At 38.0% G+C, this 18,416-nt stretch overlaps 1 protein-coding gene across 3 annotated transcripts in view; it reads left to right on the top strand.

The window, feature by feature from the left end:
• The window catches only part of CCDC141 (coiled-coil domain containing 141), a 109,986-nt gene that overhangs the window by 44,407 nt on the left and 47,163 nt on the right, over positions 1–18,416 (top strand). For all 3 annotated transcript variants that reach the window (XM_072874357.1, XM_072874356.1, XM_072874358.1), the window contains exon 8: positions 13,547–13,741. In XM_072874357.1, coding sequence (XP_072730458.1) covers positions 13,547–13,741 — 195 coding nt within the window. The remainder of the gene's footprint in view (positions 1–13,546; positions 13,742–18,416) is intronic.

The raw sequence follows: 18,416 nt of genomic DNA, 5'->3' as shown, positions 1-18,416 counted from the left end.
CTATGTGAATTATGATTTAGAACATCTTACCTTTAGCTTTCTGCTGTTCTTACTAGCAGCATGTTCTAGCAGAGGGAAATGAAATTCTTGAAGTGGATGTTACTGAACATGTTGGTTATGTTTATGCAAAAAGAGTGGCCAGGCTGAACTGCATACTGCAAATATATTTCAGAAAGCTCTGTTATGGGGCTTTGTGCATTAGATTTTACAGCACTGAACTGCAGATGTCGAGGCCAGAATAGAGGAGGAGCCTGGCATCTTGATTTTAAAATTCAGATAAAGTATACCAATCAAATGTGTATTCCAGTAAATACTTGTTAGATAGCAGAGATTAATATTAGATGTCATCACTGCACAAAGTAGTGGTTTACCTGTATGGTTGGAGTACACTGAAATACAACACAACCTAGAAATGAACTTGGCATCTTTGCTCAGAGACTAAGCAAAACCAGGCTTATGAGATATATCATGTCTGAACGTGAAATTCCCTAAATCTTCAGCAACTCACAGGCCTTCAGCATCTGATTGCTGAAGTATTTTGCCTTTGTATGTATTTTGGAACTCCAGTGCTGTTGTGTGAAGTATTCATTCTGAGAAGCTATTGACTAATTCCATGCAGAAGTTTGAGGAAGGCCAGTGAAGAACTAGGTACAATATTAAAAAAAAGATTTTACTAGTCCTGGAAACAGAAATATTATTTCCTCTGTATTCCCATACATGGGTGCACAAAATTCCCTTAAGCCACTTTTCCTGTAAAATTTTCATTTCAGTTGGTCATACAACATGATACTATTGTCCAGGGTCACTGCTTTCTAGGATCCAATCTTTCATCTCAGTAATGACACAAATTCCTGATAAGTCTGAAATTACAGTCAGCTCTTTTGTTCAAATGAGTCTACTTTAAAAAAAGTTTGTACTCAATCTCTATAACTGACCTTTTCTAATTATTACATAGCACTCAGCTACTTTTTGTGCAATTAGAAACTTTATTAAGCAACAATTTTATATTTTCTTCCAAATCACCTGGGAAGTTATTAAATATAATGTGGCAATAACATGTTTAGGAACAGAACAATTTAAAAAATATGATACTAGCAATTTATCTAGCTTTCTGTAAAGCAAATATCTGTAATTCCCAAAATATGTTTTAAGGCTTCATTCAGACCAAATAATATTGTGATGTATAACAACTCTGCTACATCTGTGCAACCTAATGTACTTTGCAGACAATGATAGTATCACTGTAAAATGACACTGAGTACCTTGTAATACAATCTGCTATAAAAACATGCAACATGTTCTGCTTTTTGGAGCTCTAGGTTGGCTTAGATTTTATACACACGCATGCGATCACCACACATTTGGGTATTTGCTGGGCACTTTTGTGGTACAGAGTCGTCAGAATTATTTTCTATTTGTTTGATTTTTGTCATATGAGATTTTTCTGCAAGGACTAACATTCTCCCTGAAATCAAGAGTCATGATATAACTTGTGATATGTGACAAAATTGTAAAACACTAATAAAAATATTGCCAGGTTCACATGGAAAACTGGGGAAAAAAAAAACCCACCACAAAACCCCCACTATACATAGCTATGGTACCATTCCATGTTATTTGAAAAATTTTAGAGTCAAAATTATCCATCTTTCCAAATGGAAAGACAACTAACTGCATTAGTGCTTCAAAAGTCCTCCACCTCTATTTTACTGAGCAATTTTTTAATATGTCTGATTCTTTAATGTTTTATCAAGATAAAAGTAGACACCAGTTTTTACTGTGTATATTTTGGAAGCAATCTCTTTAGCAATAGAAAAAATACAATATCAGTTTTTTCTAGTAACACTAAATCTACAGTTGGAATTACCTTCCCTTCAGGAATCCCTTTAGTGTCCAACTTATGTTCTAATTAAAAAAAGTGAATATTCTACATTAATTTCAGAGTGAAATGTAGTTTCCAGAAGTCTTCAGAAGTTTTATCCATTCATACAGTTAACTATTTTATCAGTTTATGTGAGAAAATATAGAAATGGTTGTGAAGAACATTTCGGTTTACGTTCAGGAAGAACTCTTAGGAGTACCTTACACAATACTTGGCTAATTAATTAATTACAGGCTTTTTCTGTAGCTTGGTCATTGCTTAGAGCATAGCTGATGTATGCTGTCATTTGTCTAGTTCCCTCATGCCAAGACTGGATGTTTCCAAAAAGCAGTTAGGGGCTTTAAAATATTTTATTTACCTTGCGGCAAAAATAAAGGTAGATTTTGGTTAGTGTCTTTCCCATACTGTCTGAACGGCCATGACAATTTCTAATGGCATTCTGTTAGAAGTAATAAGGACATTGATAAAGTAGTCTTTAACTACTTTGGGATCTAAAGTGGTGTAAACTAATCTTTTCAAGTAAAATTTCATACATATGTATACTGTAGCTTTGAGGGTATGGTGAAAAGTTTCTTTGTAATAGACATGCAGAGCAAGTATAAGTGTTCTCATAGGGAGTAAGATAGTGGAAAGTTCTGGTTTCTGAACAGTTTCACACAAAGAAAATACACGTGTTTACTTACATGTATTGTTGCATTAAGACAAACAGGACAAATAATTTGCTTAAATTGTTCAGAGGTTAGCCTAAAAAGGATTTACAGGATGAACACCTTATTTATGTGACTGGGCTGAAAGAAGAAAGGAGAATGGTTTATTACATTCTCAAGTTGATATCTTGAACCTCACCTTGCTAAGAGGTGAAACCACTGAAAATATTATCGCTATCTTGTACAATAATCAAGACCAAAGATAAAACTAAGGATTCATAATTGGGAAAAAAACCCTCAACCCTCCCAAACGTTAAATGGACACACACACACACACACACAAGATCTGAGAGTAGAGGAGAGGCAGATTTAGGAAATCATGTTTCAATGATTGCCAAGTCCTAGGGCAATCAAAAGAGACTTCAGGGCCTTGGGATGGCTAGTAAGGGACTCCGGAGCACAGGTTATTTTCTCCTCTCTCCTTCCAGTTGTGGGCAGTGACACTAGAAGGAACAGAGGCAGCCAATCTATTAACTCATGGCTCCGTGGCTGGTGTCATCGCCATGGATTTGGTTTTTTTGACAACGGGATGGCCTACACACCACCAGGTTTGCTGGCGTCTGATGGGATTCATCTTTCTCAAAGGGGAAAGAGAATCTTTGCTCAGGAACTTGCGGGGCTCATTGACAGAGCTTTAAACTAGACTCGAAGTGGGAGGGGGATAATATCAGGCTTGCCCGAGGGAAGCTGAGGGACGACGTGCCATGGTTAGAGGGAGCGGGTGCCAGTGAGGGCACTCAGCCTGTATCTCTGAGATGTGCAGGGTACACTGGGGCACAGCCGAAGTCGAACAGAGTTGAGCTAGGGGATACTGAGGCAATAGGAGCTGAGGGAAATGCCACTGAAACACCTCAAAGCACACAAGGGGTGTTCCTCTATGAAGGAGACACAGACGACAGCCCAGCTGAAGTGCCTCTACACCAATGCACGCAGCATGGGCAACAAGCAGGAGGAGTTGGAAGCCACTGTACATCAGGAAAACTATGATATGGTTGCCATCACCGAAACATGGTGGGATGACTCGCACAACTGGAGTGCGGCGATGGATGGCTATAAACTCTTCAGGAGGGATAGGCGAGGCAGGAGAGGTGGTGGGGTAGCCCTGTACGTTAGGGAGTGTCTGGATAGTTTAGAGCTCGATGATGGTGACAATAGGGTGGAGTGTCTATGGGTAAGAATCAGGGGGAAGGCCAACAAGGCAGATATTGTGGTGGGAGTCTGTTACAGACCACCCAACCAGGATGAAGAGACTGATGAACTATTCTATAAGCAGCTGGGAGAAGCCTCACGATCGCTAGCCCTTGTTCTTGTGGGGGACTTCAACTTACCAGATGTCTGCTGAAAATACAATACAGCAGAGAAGAAACAGTCTAGGAGGTTCCTGGAGTGTGTGGCAGATAACTTCCTGACACAGCTGGTGAGTGAGCCAACTAGGGAAGGTGCCCCACTGGACCTCTTGTTCATGAACAGAGAAGGACTTGTGAGCAATGTGATGGTTGGAGGCCATCTTGGGCAGTGATCACGAAATGACAGAGTTTTTGATACTTGGAGAAGTGGCGAGGGGGGTCAGCAAAACTGCCACCTTAGACTTCTGGAGGGCAGACTTTGGCCTGCTTAGGAGACTGGTTGACAGAGTCCCCTGGGAGGCAGCCCTAAAGGGCAAAGGAGTCCAGGAAGGCTGGACATTCTTCGAGAAGGAAGTCCTAAAGGCAGAAGAGCAGGCTGTCCCCAGGTGCCGAAAGACAAGCCAGCGCGGAAGAAGACCGGCCTGGCTGAACAGAGAGCTCTGGCTCGAACTCAGGAAAAAGAGGAGAGTCTACGACCTCTGGAAGAAGGGGCAGGCAACTCAGGAGGACTACAAAGGTGTAGCAAGGCTGTGCAGGGAGAAAATTAGAAGGGCCAAAGCTGAGCTAGAGCTCAATCTGGCTGCTGCTGTAAAAGACAACAAAAAATACTTCTTCAAATACATTAGCAGCAAAAGGAGAGCTAAGGAGAATCTCCAGCCCCTAGTAGACAGGGGAGGGAACACAGTGACCAAGGATGAGGAAAAGGCTGAGGTACTTAATGCCTTCTTTGCCTCAGTCTTTAATAGCAGGGCCAGTTGTTCTCTGGGTACCCAGCCCCCTGAGTTGGAAGATAGAGACGGGGACCAGAATGGAGCCCCCATAATCCAGGGGGCAATGGTTAGTGACCTGCTGCACCACTTAGACACTCACAAGTCTATGTGGCCTGATGAGATCCACCCGAGAGTACCGAAGGAACTAGCAGATGTGCTCACCAAGCCCCTTTCCATCATTTACCAGCAGTCCTGGCTAACTGGGGAGGTCCCAGTTGACTGGAGGTTAGCAAATGTGACACCTATCTTCAAGAAGGGCCGGAAGGGAGGATCTGGGGAACTACAGGCCTCTCAGCCTGACCTGGGTACCGGGGAAGCTGATGGAGCAGATCATCCTGAGTGCCATCACACGGCTTGTAGAGGATAACCAAGGGATCAAGCCCAGCCAGCATGAGTTTAGGAAAGGCAGGTCCTGCTTGACCAACCTGATCTCTTTCTATGACAAGGTGACCCGTCTAGTGGATGAGGGAAAGGCTGTGGATGTTGTCTATCTTGACTTCAGTAAAGCCTTCGACACTGTTTCCCACAGCATTCTCCTGGAGAAACTGGCTGCTCATGGCTTGGACGGGTGTACTCTTCGCTGGGTAAAGAACTGGCTGGATGGCCGGGCCCAAAGAGTGGTGGTGAATGGAGTTTATTCCAGTTGGCGGTTGGTCACAAGTGGTGTTCCCCAGGGCTCTGTGTTGGGGCCAGTTCTGTTTAATATCTTCATCAATGATCTGGACGAAGAGATTGAGTGTACCCTCAGTAAGTTTGCAGACGACACCAAGTTGTACCGGAGTGTTGCTCTGCTTGAGGGTGGGAAGGCTCTACAGGGGGACCTGGACAGGCTGGATTGATGGGCTGAGGTCAATTGTATGGGGTTCAACAAGGCTCAAGTGCAAGGTCCTGCACTTGGGCCACAGCAACCCCATGCAACGCTACAGGCTTGGGGAAGAGTGGCTGGAAAGCTGCCCAGCAGAGAAGGACCTGGGGGTGTTGGTTGACAGCCGGCTGAATATGAGCCAGCAGTGTGCCCAGGTGGCCAAGAAAGCCAATGGCATCCTGGCTTGTATCAGAAAGTGTGGCCAGCAGGACTAGGGAAGTGATCGTGCCCCTGTACTTGGCACTGGTGAGGCTGCACCTTGAATACTGTGTTCAGTTTTGGGCCCCTCACTACAAGAGAGACATTGAGGTGCTGGAGCGTGTCCAGAGAAGGGCAACAAAGCTGGTGAAGGGTCTGGAGCAGAAGTCTGATGAGGAGCAGCTGAGGGAACTGGGGTTGTTTAGCCTGGAGAAAAGGAGGCTGAGGGGAGACCTTATTGCTCTCTACAACTACCTGAAAGGAGGGTGTAGCGAGGTGGGGGTTGGTCTCTTCTCCCAGGTAACAAGTGATAGGATGAGAGGAAACGGCCTCAAGTTGCGCCAGGGGAGGTTTAGACTGGATATTAGGAAATTTTACTTCACTGAAAGGGTTGTCAAGCATTGGAACAGGCTGCCCAGGGAAGTGGTTGAGTCGCCATCCCTGGAAGTATTTAAAAGACGTTTGGATGAGGTGCTTAGGGACTTGTTTTTGTGGTGGTCTTGATAGTGTTAGGTTTACGGTTGGACTCAATGATCTTAAAGGTCTTTTCCAACCTATACGATTCTGTGATTCTGTAATGTTGATATCTGCTGGCACTGATCACTGATTAGCTGCTCGCTACTACATTTCGATGTGTATTGGAGGTGCTTGGCATGGTAAAAAAGAACTGCTAGCACCGCTTTGTGGCCAAATAACTTTAGAGATGAGAAAAGTAGTATTCTAAGTTGGTTGCATTTTGTGTAGTTTCTGCCACTTTTCAGGACTAAACTGCTGGAATCAGTCCTCCTGTTAATAAGGATTAGTAGCAAGATGGAGAGTACTTCTCTGTTTTATAGATCTGCATGCTTATTGGGTTTGGAGTAGCCATGCTAGGTAATAACATGCTCTGATGAGGTTTTAGGATGGTTCTTAATGACCAAATTAACTATCACTATCAATTAGTAGTATTAATTGCTATATTTGTTGATATTAGCATAAGGATTGGGAATATTGTATTTACCTGCTTTTTTCCCCAGGTCTCACAGCTAATGCTTAGATACGTGGAAAAGTTATTTCACAGGTAAATATCTGTCTGGAGCTCTCTTCTCTCTCTGGCCTTCGTGGATGGCCATGCTCCTTTACTGTTCTCTGCATGGATGCAAACTCAGGCTATCCAGCTCTTCTTGCCAGTTTTTCTGAGACTGCCATTCTATTGAGGAGTTTGACAAGTACTGCATTTCATCTGCATAGCAGATGTTTTAATGCACTACTGTATTTTGATAGCTAGAACAAAGCATGTAAAGAAAAAGAATTTTTCTTTATAGGCAGTTTTGTTTTTACCTAAACATTCATCTTTTGTGTGCGGCAGATGCGAATCTACATTCATCTATCAGATTATTCTCACTGTCTGATTTTCCTGTAGTGCCATCTCACTGCCTTGGGAGAGTGCTCCTTTTCTATCTATTATTTGGGGTTTTTTTGTTGTTGGTGGTTTTGGTTTTTTTGGTAGGTCCCTCTCTCCTGGCATTATCTTTTAACATCTCTCAACAATTTTCTGGGAGGTGACTGACTTTGAATTACATTTTCCTCTTTCTGTCTGTTGATTCTAACAACTCACTGGTAAATACACTGATATAGCCATCCACTGAATTTCCCAGCACACAGATCATATGGTAATTGTCACAGCAGGTCACAGTCCTTTGCAGTTGTATTAGTGCACACTTTTGTTTGTAATTTGAGGGAATTATATGATTATATTGGTAGTTAGTTATACTGCAATGTAGTTATTGAAGGTAAAAGCCTTTCAGATATTCACAGAGGCTAATTTATCAATGTACCAATATATCCAATGAATCAATTACAGGCAGAAGTTGGGTTCAGAAAAAGTTCAGTTGTGAATGTTTTTGCAGTATGAGAGGAGGAGCTAATTTATCATATATTCTGAAAATACATATTTTTATACTTAATTGGCTTGTGGTTTAAATGCTACTTTATCTACTATATGGATCACTATCTGAAGTCAAATAGATGTGTTTCAAGGTTTTCTCAGTTTAACCCTAGAATATTCCAGTGAAGACAGTTTTACGCAGCTTCTCAGGTTTTAATATAAAATTACTACTTTTAAGTAAGAAATGTTTATGGTATAGACCAAAAAGATGATTTATCCCACAATAGTTGTTTAATAACAAGATAAAGTTGTAGGTATTTCTCCATTTTTTTTAGGCTTGTATTTGATATTTTTGAAGGCAGAAAAAGTTCAAAACTTTTACTTAAAGCCACAATACTTTTACCTCATCAGTTTTAACACTCTTGAAAAATACGCGATTAATCAAGGAATCTAGAAAGAGCTCATTTTCCTTGCCAAATGGAATGGTGAAAGCAAGTGTTTAAAAGACTTACTACTGTGAGGAAAAGTAAAAATAGTGACATGAGCTAAGGAGACACATTGAGTATAGGCACATAGAATGCAATGTGTCTTTAATAGGTCAGAGGAATTCACAAGCATTTCTTGACAAATTGAAAAGTCAAGGTAATAGTAGGCTTTGTGTTCCTTTCAGGGAAAATGAGTAATAAATATTTTAGTGCTGACTGACAGATTTTTATGAATTTAACATGTAGAAGGCTGAAGGACAGAAAAAACTGACAAAGATTTTTCCACTGAGTTTGTATGTCCTGTTGATGGAAAGTATAGGCTTTCAATGTAGAAACATTTCCTTATAAATAGAAAGCTGAAAATGAAATTGTTGCTAGCTATTTTATAGAAAATTTAACCAATTTTGAGTAATGATCAAATAGGCTAGCAAATGAACCTAACTACATTTAATACCCTCAGAGAGTGTATAAGGTTGTAATGTTCATGGAATATTGTAAACTATCAATTATTACAATAAATTGTGTTTTTGAGCTTGTGTGAAAGGTTAGAGAAGACGCTTGCCTCAGTATAAATGAGGCAGAGTTTAACCTGTGCTTTAAGATCACCTAAAAGCTGCTATTGGGCACCTTGTACCAAACAGATTTATGAATGTTGTTACAGTGAAATCCTCTTATAGGAAATAGTTTCACTGCAAGTTGAGTCATTTTCTTATAATTAGCCTTGCCTGCTGTAATTATAATTTGCACATTGCGATATACTGAAACCATTCAGAACTTTTTTGTTTTTCTGTATCTGCTACTAAGCTAACTATAGACAATTTCCTTTCCTGTTACATTAAAATATGCATTTTTAATTCTTGCATAAAAATACTAATTTTAATTATTATGTAAATAGTGTATAATAACAAAATGAGGATGCACCTATTCAACTGCACTTTCTTTGCCCTTTTTTGGTTAATTATTATTAGTCCCAGTTCAAAGCTCCCAACTGCAGTGTTATTTTCTAATTTTCATTAACATCTATATGTTTAAATGTAAGTGAAGTTTTGATTAGAATCTGACCATGGAATGCATTTGGTACCAGTCATTCCAGCTGCAAGTATTGGAAGATGGTGATATTATGGTGCTGATACAATTGGATGTCAGGGGTCCACACCTTATTCATAAATAGGCCAATTAAGATGTGTGTATGAGACCTCATTACTATTTTTTCCCAAGATAAATTCCTCAGGTAAAACGGAACAAATACAGCACAGCAGACTGTAATTATCCTCAAAATCCTCATTCTTGCTGAATATTACTTAGGGCAGAGAGACAAAGACAAGACTTTATGAAAGGGGAATTGTGCATTAAATAATACAGTGCAGGGTTTCACGTAATTAAAAGTACAAGCTGAAGATTATTGCATCCAGATCTCAGAAGTGGTCATTGTTTTAATTTGAAAGAAAAATAAAACAAAAAAATCAAGAAAGATTTGCTATAGCTGTTTATCAGTAATAGACAAAATGAAAAAAATTGAAAAAAAATTGCTTTTATTGTGCCCCAGATTAATCTCTTTTTATTTCACTAGGAAGCTGAAAGTGTCCAGTTTGAGTCCTCAAGGAATACTTGTATGGGGGGTTTTTTTGAGTGTTTTCTTGGGAAGTGGTGCAATTTTATTGCAGGATATTCCAAAACAGCAGTATTTCTTACAAGTGTACAAGGAAATATAATGGGCAGCATTTGGCCTTCAGGTGTTTGTGGAAGAGTTGAACTTGAAAAAATCTCTGAGAAGGCTTTTTATAAGGGTTCCCTTATGGAAGGAAAAAAGGGTTAGCAGGAGTGAGACAGGTTTGCATCTTTGTGGGCATACAGTGCAAGTATATTGAAACATAACCAGAACTCAGTTCTCGATGGAATTCTGGGATTCTGACACATCTATCTTTTTCAAAATGAAACAAAGCTAAATTTGTTGAAATATGTGGAATTAGTTTTCTTACCAAACCACTTACAATCTAGCTGAAACATTTTAACACTATTGAATTACTTTATGCTGGCTTTTTTTTTTTTTATTGGTAGTACTATAATAAACATTCAAAGGAAAAGTAGATGTAACATGAAAAAGCTAAATAAGGCATTAATGCAGATCTATAGATTTTTATGGCTGTTTAGGTCTTCCATGGCAGAAAGGTGAAGAGTATTCACTACAGTGGAAAAATGACCGACAAACTCAGTAGGTTTGTCATAATTTTCCTTTTCCTATTCATCAGATTTTCAAGATGAAGGATTGTGTTGCATTGCACAGAAATAGGATACTGATCAAATAAGTCTGTAATCTGAGACATTTCTACTACTTCAGTGAAGGTGTTAGCAGTCCTTTTATGTTTATTAGCATGAAGTCTTTTTAAATTTTTTCCTCCTCAAAAAGCTTACTTAATACCTAAATAAGCTTTAATATCCTTTTAAATTGGTTTTAATTTAATGAAAATTTGCTTGTCAAAATCTTTAGAGTCTCATTTATCATATAAAATGTGCATCCTTTTTTTCCTCACCCTCCCCCCCGCTCACCCCCCGGTGGGATGGGGGAGAGAATAGGGGAAAAAAAAAAAAAGTAAAACCTGTGGGTTGAGATAGACAGTTTAATAGGACAGCAGAGGAAGAAAGAATAATAATAATAATGATAAAAGAATGTACAAAATATGTTATGCACAATGCAATTGGTCACCATCCACTGACCGATGCCCAGCCCGTCCCTGAGCAATGATCGCTGCCCCCCCGGCCAACTCCCCCAGTTTCTATACTGAGCATGAGGCCATATGGTATGGAATAGCCCTTTGGCCAGTTGGGGTCAGCTGTCCTGGCTGTGCCCCCTCCCAGCTTCCTGTGCACCTGGCAGAGCATGGGAAGCTGAAAAGTCCTTGACTAGCGTAAGCACTGCTTAACAACAACTAAAACATCAGTGTGTTATCAACATTATGCTCATACTAAATCCAAAACACAGCACTATACCAGCTACTAGGAAGAAAATCAACTCTATCTAGGCTGAAACCAGGACACTCAACTTTGCTAAAATATTTGTCTCTGTTATAACCTGCAGCAGTTAGTACTGCAGACTAATTCACATAGAAAGGTTCATCACTTAATATACCTTGGTAGTTGTTTTTTGAGAGAGATTAAAGGTATTTTTGTATATTCGTGATTTTCAGACTATTGCGTTGCTATGTATTGATATCACACCAGGCATCACATTCCTTATTCCCATGGGTTTGTTCATATTTTAAAATTACTTTTTGTTACCCGTGTCAATACCCTCTGTTTCAGCTTTAGTTCATGTGCTGCAAAGCTGCAGAAATGAATCCAAAGTTCAAGGCAAGAGCATACAGGCATGGTCTGAATGCACATGTTTTCCATTTTGAGGTGTGATTTTCACTGACCTGTGAGAAATGCTAGATCTTTTTCCTGAATTGTTCAAGTTAATCTAGAATGCAGCAAGGAAATAAGTCCTTTCCATTGGAATTGCCATGTACTATTTAAGCTTGGCTATGTTGGGCAATGTGTAGGTTGAGAATTGTAGGGTGTCTCTAACTTGTTAGTTGTTGGTCCAGATCTAGTCCTTACCAATAGGGAGACAGAGATAACTGCATCTGATGGAGAAGTCTGTGTAAAATAAGTTGCTGATCTTTTTGAACAAGTGTTTTTACTGTACCAGTTGTTGTCACAACAATGGACAATGTCAGAAAAGGAATGCACTGAACTACATAGACCAAAATCTATTCCCGCTTACTGTACTTCAAAGAAGGATAAAGCAGCATGGTGGGATACTGTGAGGGTATTAGAATTGCTGCTGCTTGTGGAAGATCTGTGAAGAACCAGATTACTTCTTTTGGGAAAATTTCCAAAACAGTATGTTTCACTAGCAATTATTTCACTAAAAAGAAACAACAAATGTGAGGCTAACATTCTTTAAGCATGCTGAAAATAAAAGAACCTACCCTGTAATCTTGTTGTGCCATATGCACACTTCAGAGTGTTTTCATGAAAAAATTTGTCTTATTTTTAAGTATTTTTCTGTCTGCTTTACAAGGCATTTGATACAAATCTGTGGAAGGGCATCATAAGTGAATTTCAAAAAGTTTCTTCTCTTATTAATTCATTACCAGAAAAAGTGGAGGAAATATGCTACCTAACACATGGGAAATTGCAGTATATTATCAGATGCTCCTTTTGTTTTGAACAGCATAATAAGGCACCAATTTTAAGTGTTGACAAGCACAGCAGGGATAAAGTACACTGTGTAACAGTTTTACTATTTTATAGTTTTCTCTATAAAAACACAGCAAAAACAAAGAAGCAACTAATAGCAAAGCAGTAGTTGCAAGACAGGAAGAGATGCAATTATGTTTTTCTCTTGATTCTTTTAAAGTGAAACTCCTTTCCATTTGGGCTGTCTAGTCTGATACACCTTTCAATACCTCTTTATAACCTAAAGAAGACAGTGGGACTGAATGCTGTAATAGTATTTATCACAGGTAAAAAAAAAGTAGGAAAAAAAGTTTTGTGCATGAAGATTTAATCCCTAAATTTGATGTATAATTTGGGTGAAGCACTAGAAGCACAAGTCAGTTCAGTATGAATAGTTGAAAAAAGAAATAGGAGTCAAATAGACAATCAGTTCTGAGTGGCTAAATATGTTTCCAAGTGGTGCAATGCAGACAAAATATCTATATGCAAACTTGTACTGATTCAACTGAATCCATTTTAAAGCACCTTAATTTTAAAGTACCTAGCTCAATTAAGTGTAAGTAATATTTCTGATTCTTTGGCTTGAAATTCTGAAGTATGATCTTCCTTTTCAAAGCATCTCTTTGATCTTTCTTTGCCACTAGGAAGGTTCATGGTCAAATAAGACAGAGATGGGCTTTGAACAGTCTTGTGGTTTTGTGTAGGAAATCAGGGAAAATGTACAATGGAGGGCATCAAGGATGACAGCACACCTCACTGTAAGGGAGGGTAATTTGATTTAATTGATTACCAGACAGCTTTCAGCAGAAATTGTTTCACTGGAAGCAGCTATTATCTAGGCAGTATTTTAATTTGTTCTGGGTTAAATAGTTGGACTTAAGGGGCTGTTTGTCATGGGAGTGTGGTCTTACCCAGTAGAAGTTTCTTGTGTTTATGTTATCCAGACCATTTTTCCCAGCAGACACACTAGTAACAGCTACTTCTACCTGTGAAACTGTGTCAAAGAATGTAGAATGCCACCACTGAAAACTCTTACTAAAACAGTAATTTGCTGAGAAATCCCTCTTTGTAGAAATACTGTTTTTAAATGACGATAACTTTCATGCCTATAAATGCGATACGTGCTTTCCAGTATTTATATTAGTATCGTGCAGGTATATTACTTTCCTATACGTAGTTGATTAAAATGGAATTTTTCCTGTTAGGAATGGAATTCCACTGTGGAACAACTGGAAGCTGAAGCACTTAAGATCTTGTTTTCGGAGGACTATACAGAAAAAGAACATCTAAAGCTTTCAAATCAGAAAATCTGTCTGTTGCGAGAAGAAGTGTGCATGCATATGGAAGAAAGGAAAGCCCTGCTACGAGAGGCCAATGACTTTTTTCATGCTGCTGGCAAGGTTGGTAAGAAGCCAAATCTGTAACAATAACCTGGTAATACAACTGTCAAGTACAAATATCAGTTGAAGGCTGATATACAGGGGATTATGCAAACAGAGTTTGCTAAACAATTTGGAATAGAAAATTACAGATCTGATTACCCTTTAATATGACCTTTTGCTTCAAACGTCTATCCAAAATGACAAAGGACTTTTAAAATTAAAAAAAAAAAAAAAAGTATATGAGAAGAACACTCAGTTTCCAAAATAAGGCATTTGGGAAAGATTATCTGCCAAAAATTGGACTTTAAGATCATGGGCTTTGTCATGATGGCATAATGCTGTATGAAGATACAGGACCTGTTCTAAAATACCCGAAGTGTTACAGGCTAGTATGGATACCAGAAATGATGTCTATACTTGCAGTGGTCTCCACAGGGACTAATTAATAATGAGACATGAGAAAAATCAAGGACAATATACGGTTCCTCACACCAGGCACGTTGTATACTACACAGTCTAGACATGATGTAACACCAAAGTGGTCAGAAAAGCACAAAACTCCCTTAGTCACAGCACAAATGATGAATTAAGGCCCACACCTATACGGAGGTCAGCAAGGTAATCTGCAGGCAGTAATTTCCATCACTGATGTGCTCATGTGGAGAAGCAGTGATTTGGATTCCAGAATTAGATTCTTGCAGCTCTCACAGAAGGCTAAGAGGGGCTTACCTGTCTCCTGAATTCTATACATCGCTTGTTTTGTGTGGGTTGTGTTTAGGTACAAGCAGCCTTGACTAGTATGTCTGTTTAATTTTCTGTCTCTTCCTAATCTTGTGTGACGAAAATGGGTAAATCACTGGTGACCAAAAAAAGGAATATTTTAAAACTACATTTTTAGTTTTTCAAACATCCAGTCCAGTAATAACTACTTGTATGAAAATTATTTTCATAAATTTGGTCACTGATGTTTGTTACATCCTACTTTATAATACTTTTATCCTCTATATTATAAGCTGTTTATCATACTTGAATACTTTAATACACTTTCAAGAGTTCTGTTCATCATTTCCGTTTTTTTCATTGACTCTAATGTGAGCATGAAAGGAATATTCTTGTAGCCTTTCTCTTCAAATCCCTACCAGAAAACAAAAATATCAGGGTTTTTTTCTTCAGTCATCTTCTGAAGTTGTTTTAGACCAGTCATCATGTAGTCTTATGTGGGTTAGATTACTTTTGATATTCTTACTGGCTCAAGGCCCAAGATCTTAAAATTCTTTTTCAAATGCTATGATATTACAGGGTAGTACTTAATCGCAGTTAAAAATATATAATGAATTTTTAAATTAAACCGATTCAAGGGGGAATTTTAATAGGTCTCCAGTAAACAAATGTTGTAAAACTTACTGTTCAAGTAAAGACAAAAGACTGAAAAAAAATAAAAAGACTGAAAAAAAATAAAAAGACTGAAAAAAAATCACTGTATGGGAGTACAATACAGTCAAGTAAATGCATGTAGAAAGGAATAAAATAATAATGGAATAATAAGCATAATAGAAATGACTTGAGATTCAGCCACATTCAGTCAAATAGAATTGAATGGTGAAAGTGTGCATTTATGTGGAAAGAAAATGAGTCTTCAGGAATCCAGTGTCTATTCTTTGCTGTAAAATGCTCCCAGTTAAATCTAAAATACTTATAGGCTGGTTACTGAAAGTGTATTCACTTGTATTGCTTCTGAGCCTTTCTCTTTTGAGGGACTAGATTGAATTGGAATTAGTCTTTCCAAAAATTAAATGATCCTCTGAACAGTTTTCCTCAGTGTAAGCAAAATGATTATAATCCTGTTTGTAGTGGTTGTGTGCCCATATAATAAAAATCAAAACCCTGTTTAGATGCTAATTTGGCACTAACTTGTACTGTCTTCTAGGAACTCATCGGAGAGGTGAAAAATAAGTTGAGTAAGAAGATTTTTTCCCTCTTAAGAAGTAGTGCTGTAAAATCTTGAAAACTTCCAATTTTCCTCCGAAAAGTTAGAATGTTGATGTGGGAAGAGGATGGCACAGTTAATTTAAAAGTTTTCAACCTAAAATCAAGGTTGGGCAAACTCATGGGAACAGCTGATAGAAGAGTTGATTAATAAAGTATTTGGGAACTAATATAATTAGTTCAACTCCATTGATATGTGCCAGGTTTTTATGAGAAGATCAAATAAGGATCAATAAAGGTGGAAATAGTGCTATAACAGACTTCTGTAAGGTTATATTACTGCTATTTCATGTGCTGATGGTGAGTGAATAATACAAAATCCTCAAGCCACTTTAAGCCAATTCAGAGACAAATCTGTTTTAAGCCTTAAAATGGGAAAACAAGTAGGGATTTTTATCTACATATGAGCTTCCAGTGGAGTACTGTGGATTGATTGCTGGTATTTTTCTGCTTATAGTATTTGTAATTTATGTAAGAGTAGTAGGCAATGAAGACAGGCAATCTATAAACACCTATATGGGCAAGCAAAGTTTAATAGCATATGATTTTTCTATCCAGCAGACAACAAAATCCACAGATAGATGTCAAACTTTACCAAATGCCAACTAGTAAAAGAGCATCTTTTTTAAACAGTGAAGAAATGAGCTATTGGAACAATTTACCACAATTGTATTAGATTTTTCGTAACTGCAAACTGGATTATATTCTTTAGTTAAAGCAAGAAGTAATTTAGTAATTTGTTTGGCTTACCATGTAATAAAAGTAAGTTTTGTTATTACATTCTAGTATTAATACACAACAATTTGTTAAAGGAAATTTATTTGAGTTAGGGAAAATGGATTAAGCAAAGAATCCTGTATCTCATCAGTCCTTGATGTCAGTAGAGAACTTATTCAAGCCTTTTCCAGGTGTGTGCTATCAGATCAGAGAGCTATCTTTTAAAAAATGGGTTGTAATTTTGTTGCCTTGATTTGGGGCACAAAGCTTTTGAAACATTAGGTCTTTAGCCAGTGGTGCTGGCCAGCTGAAGTTAAAGAAAACAAGGGTTTGCGTGCTTTTTGGAAATACTAAGTGCTTAGACTCTGCTATCTGAATGTGTCCCGTTGAGTTTTAAGTCTGTGGTAGCTTTGAAAATCAGGTGCTACAGCTGAAAATTTTCCACTGAAAAGAAGCATCTCAACATTAAAGACCAAACTTAAAATGTGAAATCTCTCTGTTTCTGTTTTACAACAAGCCTGTTCTTCAAGGGCACATACATCAAGTAGTATTAGTAATGCAAACTTTTTTTCCAAAACCTTTTAGTTAGAAGACTAGTTAGAAAAGTTTATATTTTAAGGTCTCCAAAGACCAAATAGTCTTTTTGTATTTTTTTAAGCATTGTTTGCCGATCGTTTATAGAAGCTTTAAAAACAGATTATTTCCAAGGACAGCTCCAACAATAATCTTCATAGCTCTATTAAATGTGCTGAAAAAACAACCGTAAGATTTTGCCTACCCTAATTTTTATTTTGAGCACTAGGTGGGGCTGTAATCACATTTGTCTTTAACCTGTGCTCTCTTCCTTCGGTATTTTTTTAACAACATGTAAACAATACTTGATGTTGAAATTATTTACAGACCCTTGAAGTGAGAGAGATCTTTTTCTCTAATAAGCCTGATCTTTGTTTATTTCATTTATAATGAGGAATCTGAGATGGGCTGATGGAAACTGTGTTAAAACTGTTGCTGATTGTCAACCCCCTTCTAGTTTGGACAAGGAGCTACGCAAATATAGGTCTATTGCGTTGAGAGCAAAGGTAGCATCTTTTCAGAATACAGGGCTGTGCTTTGTGGAAGTACCTGCTGAAGAATGCACTAGCTCAAGTGTGTCTCCACAGCATGCCATTATACCTCTTATGTGTAAGAGTGAAAAAACACTATAGTTACTACAGTTCAGAAAAGAGACATTTTCAGTCATTCTCAGGGTATGCCTGAAACTCTGGACTCTCTTTACATGTAAAGAGCAAATGAGAAAAATAGAGTATTAGTTGTTTTGAACTAACTCAAAGAGAACTACTTTTAGATCTTGTCTATCTCATTGTAATTTTAATTTTTAATGAATTCAGGAGAACGAAAACACAGAAGTATAGCACTTGCATTGTGTTTGGGCTCTTAAGTTTTGGCGTACATTTGGCTGCATTCTGTTGTATATTTGGCTGCATTAAGCAATATTTTTCTGCATGTTTGCAAGTTCCTTGGCTCTTTTGTAATCATGTCTATTCCTTGCTAAACTTTCCTTTAAATATCAATCCATTTTCTATGTCTATGTAGTTTACCTTCAGTTTGAGTTTCTGCAGGGGGATCTCTGTGTAGCTATCCTCTGAGAATACTTGGGAAATGATACATGGAGTAGTCTGAGATTACTTTGGTATGGCAAAAGCTTGAAAACATTCACTTGGATAGCTTTAAGTAAACAAATAAGGTTTTTACTGAGTACAGTATGTTTGCAGATTCACATTTTGTTAGCTGTGGAGTATCTTGTACGTTGGGTCATAAATTACTTCAAAAATCACCTTTTGATTTTGAACTCCAGGACATATATACTTTCTTCTAACTACTTTAGATGCTGGGTTTTTTTTTTTCTCCTGTGTGCCACTGCAAAATTAAAAATCATTTAAGATAGTGTAGATAGTAACTAGCTTTAAAGCGAACATACATGAGGGACTTA

The sequence above is a fragment of the Ciconia boyciana genome, chromosome 10 (genome assembly GCF_034638445.1).
Source record: "Ciconia boyciana chromosome 10, ASM3463844v1, whole genome shotgun sequence".
Taxonomy (NCBI): domain Eukaryota; kingdom Metazoa; phylum Chordata; class Aves; order Ciconiiformes; family Ciconiidae; genus Ciconia; species Ciconia boyciana.
Note: the sequence above shows the minus strand (reverse complement) of the source record. Positions and strands in the feature narration are given on the sequence as shown.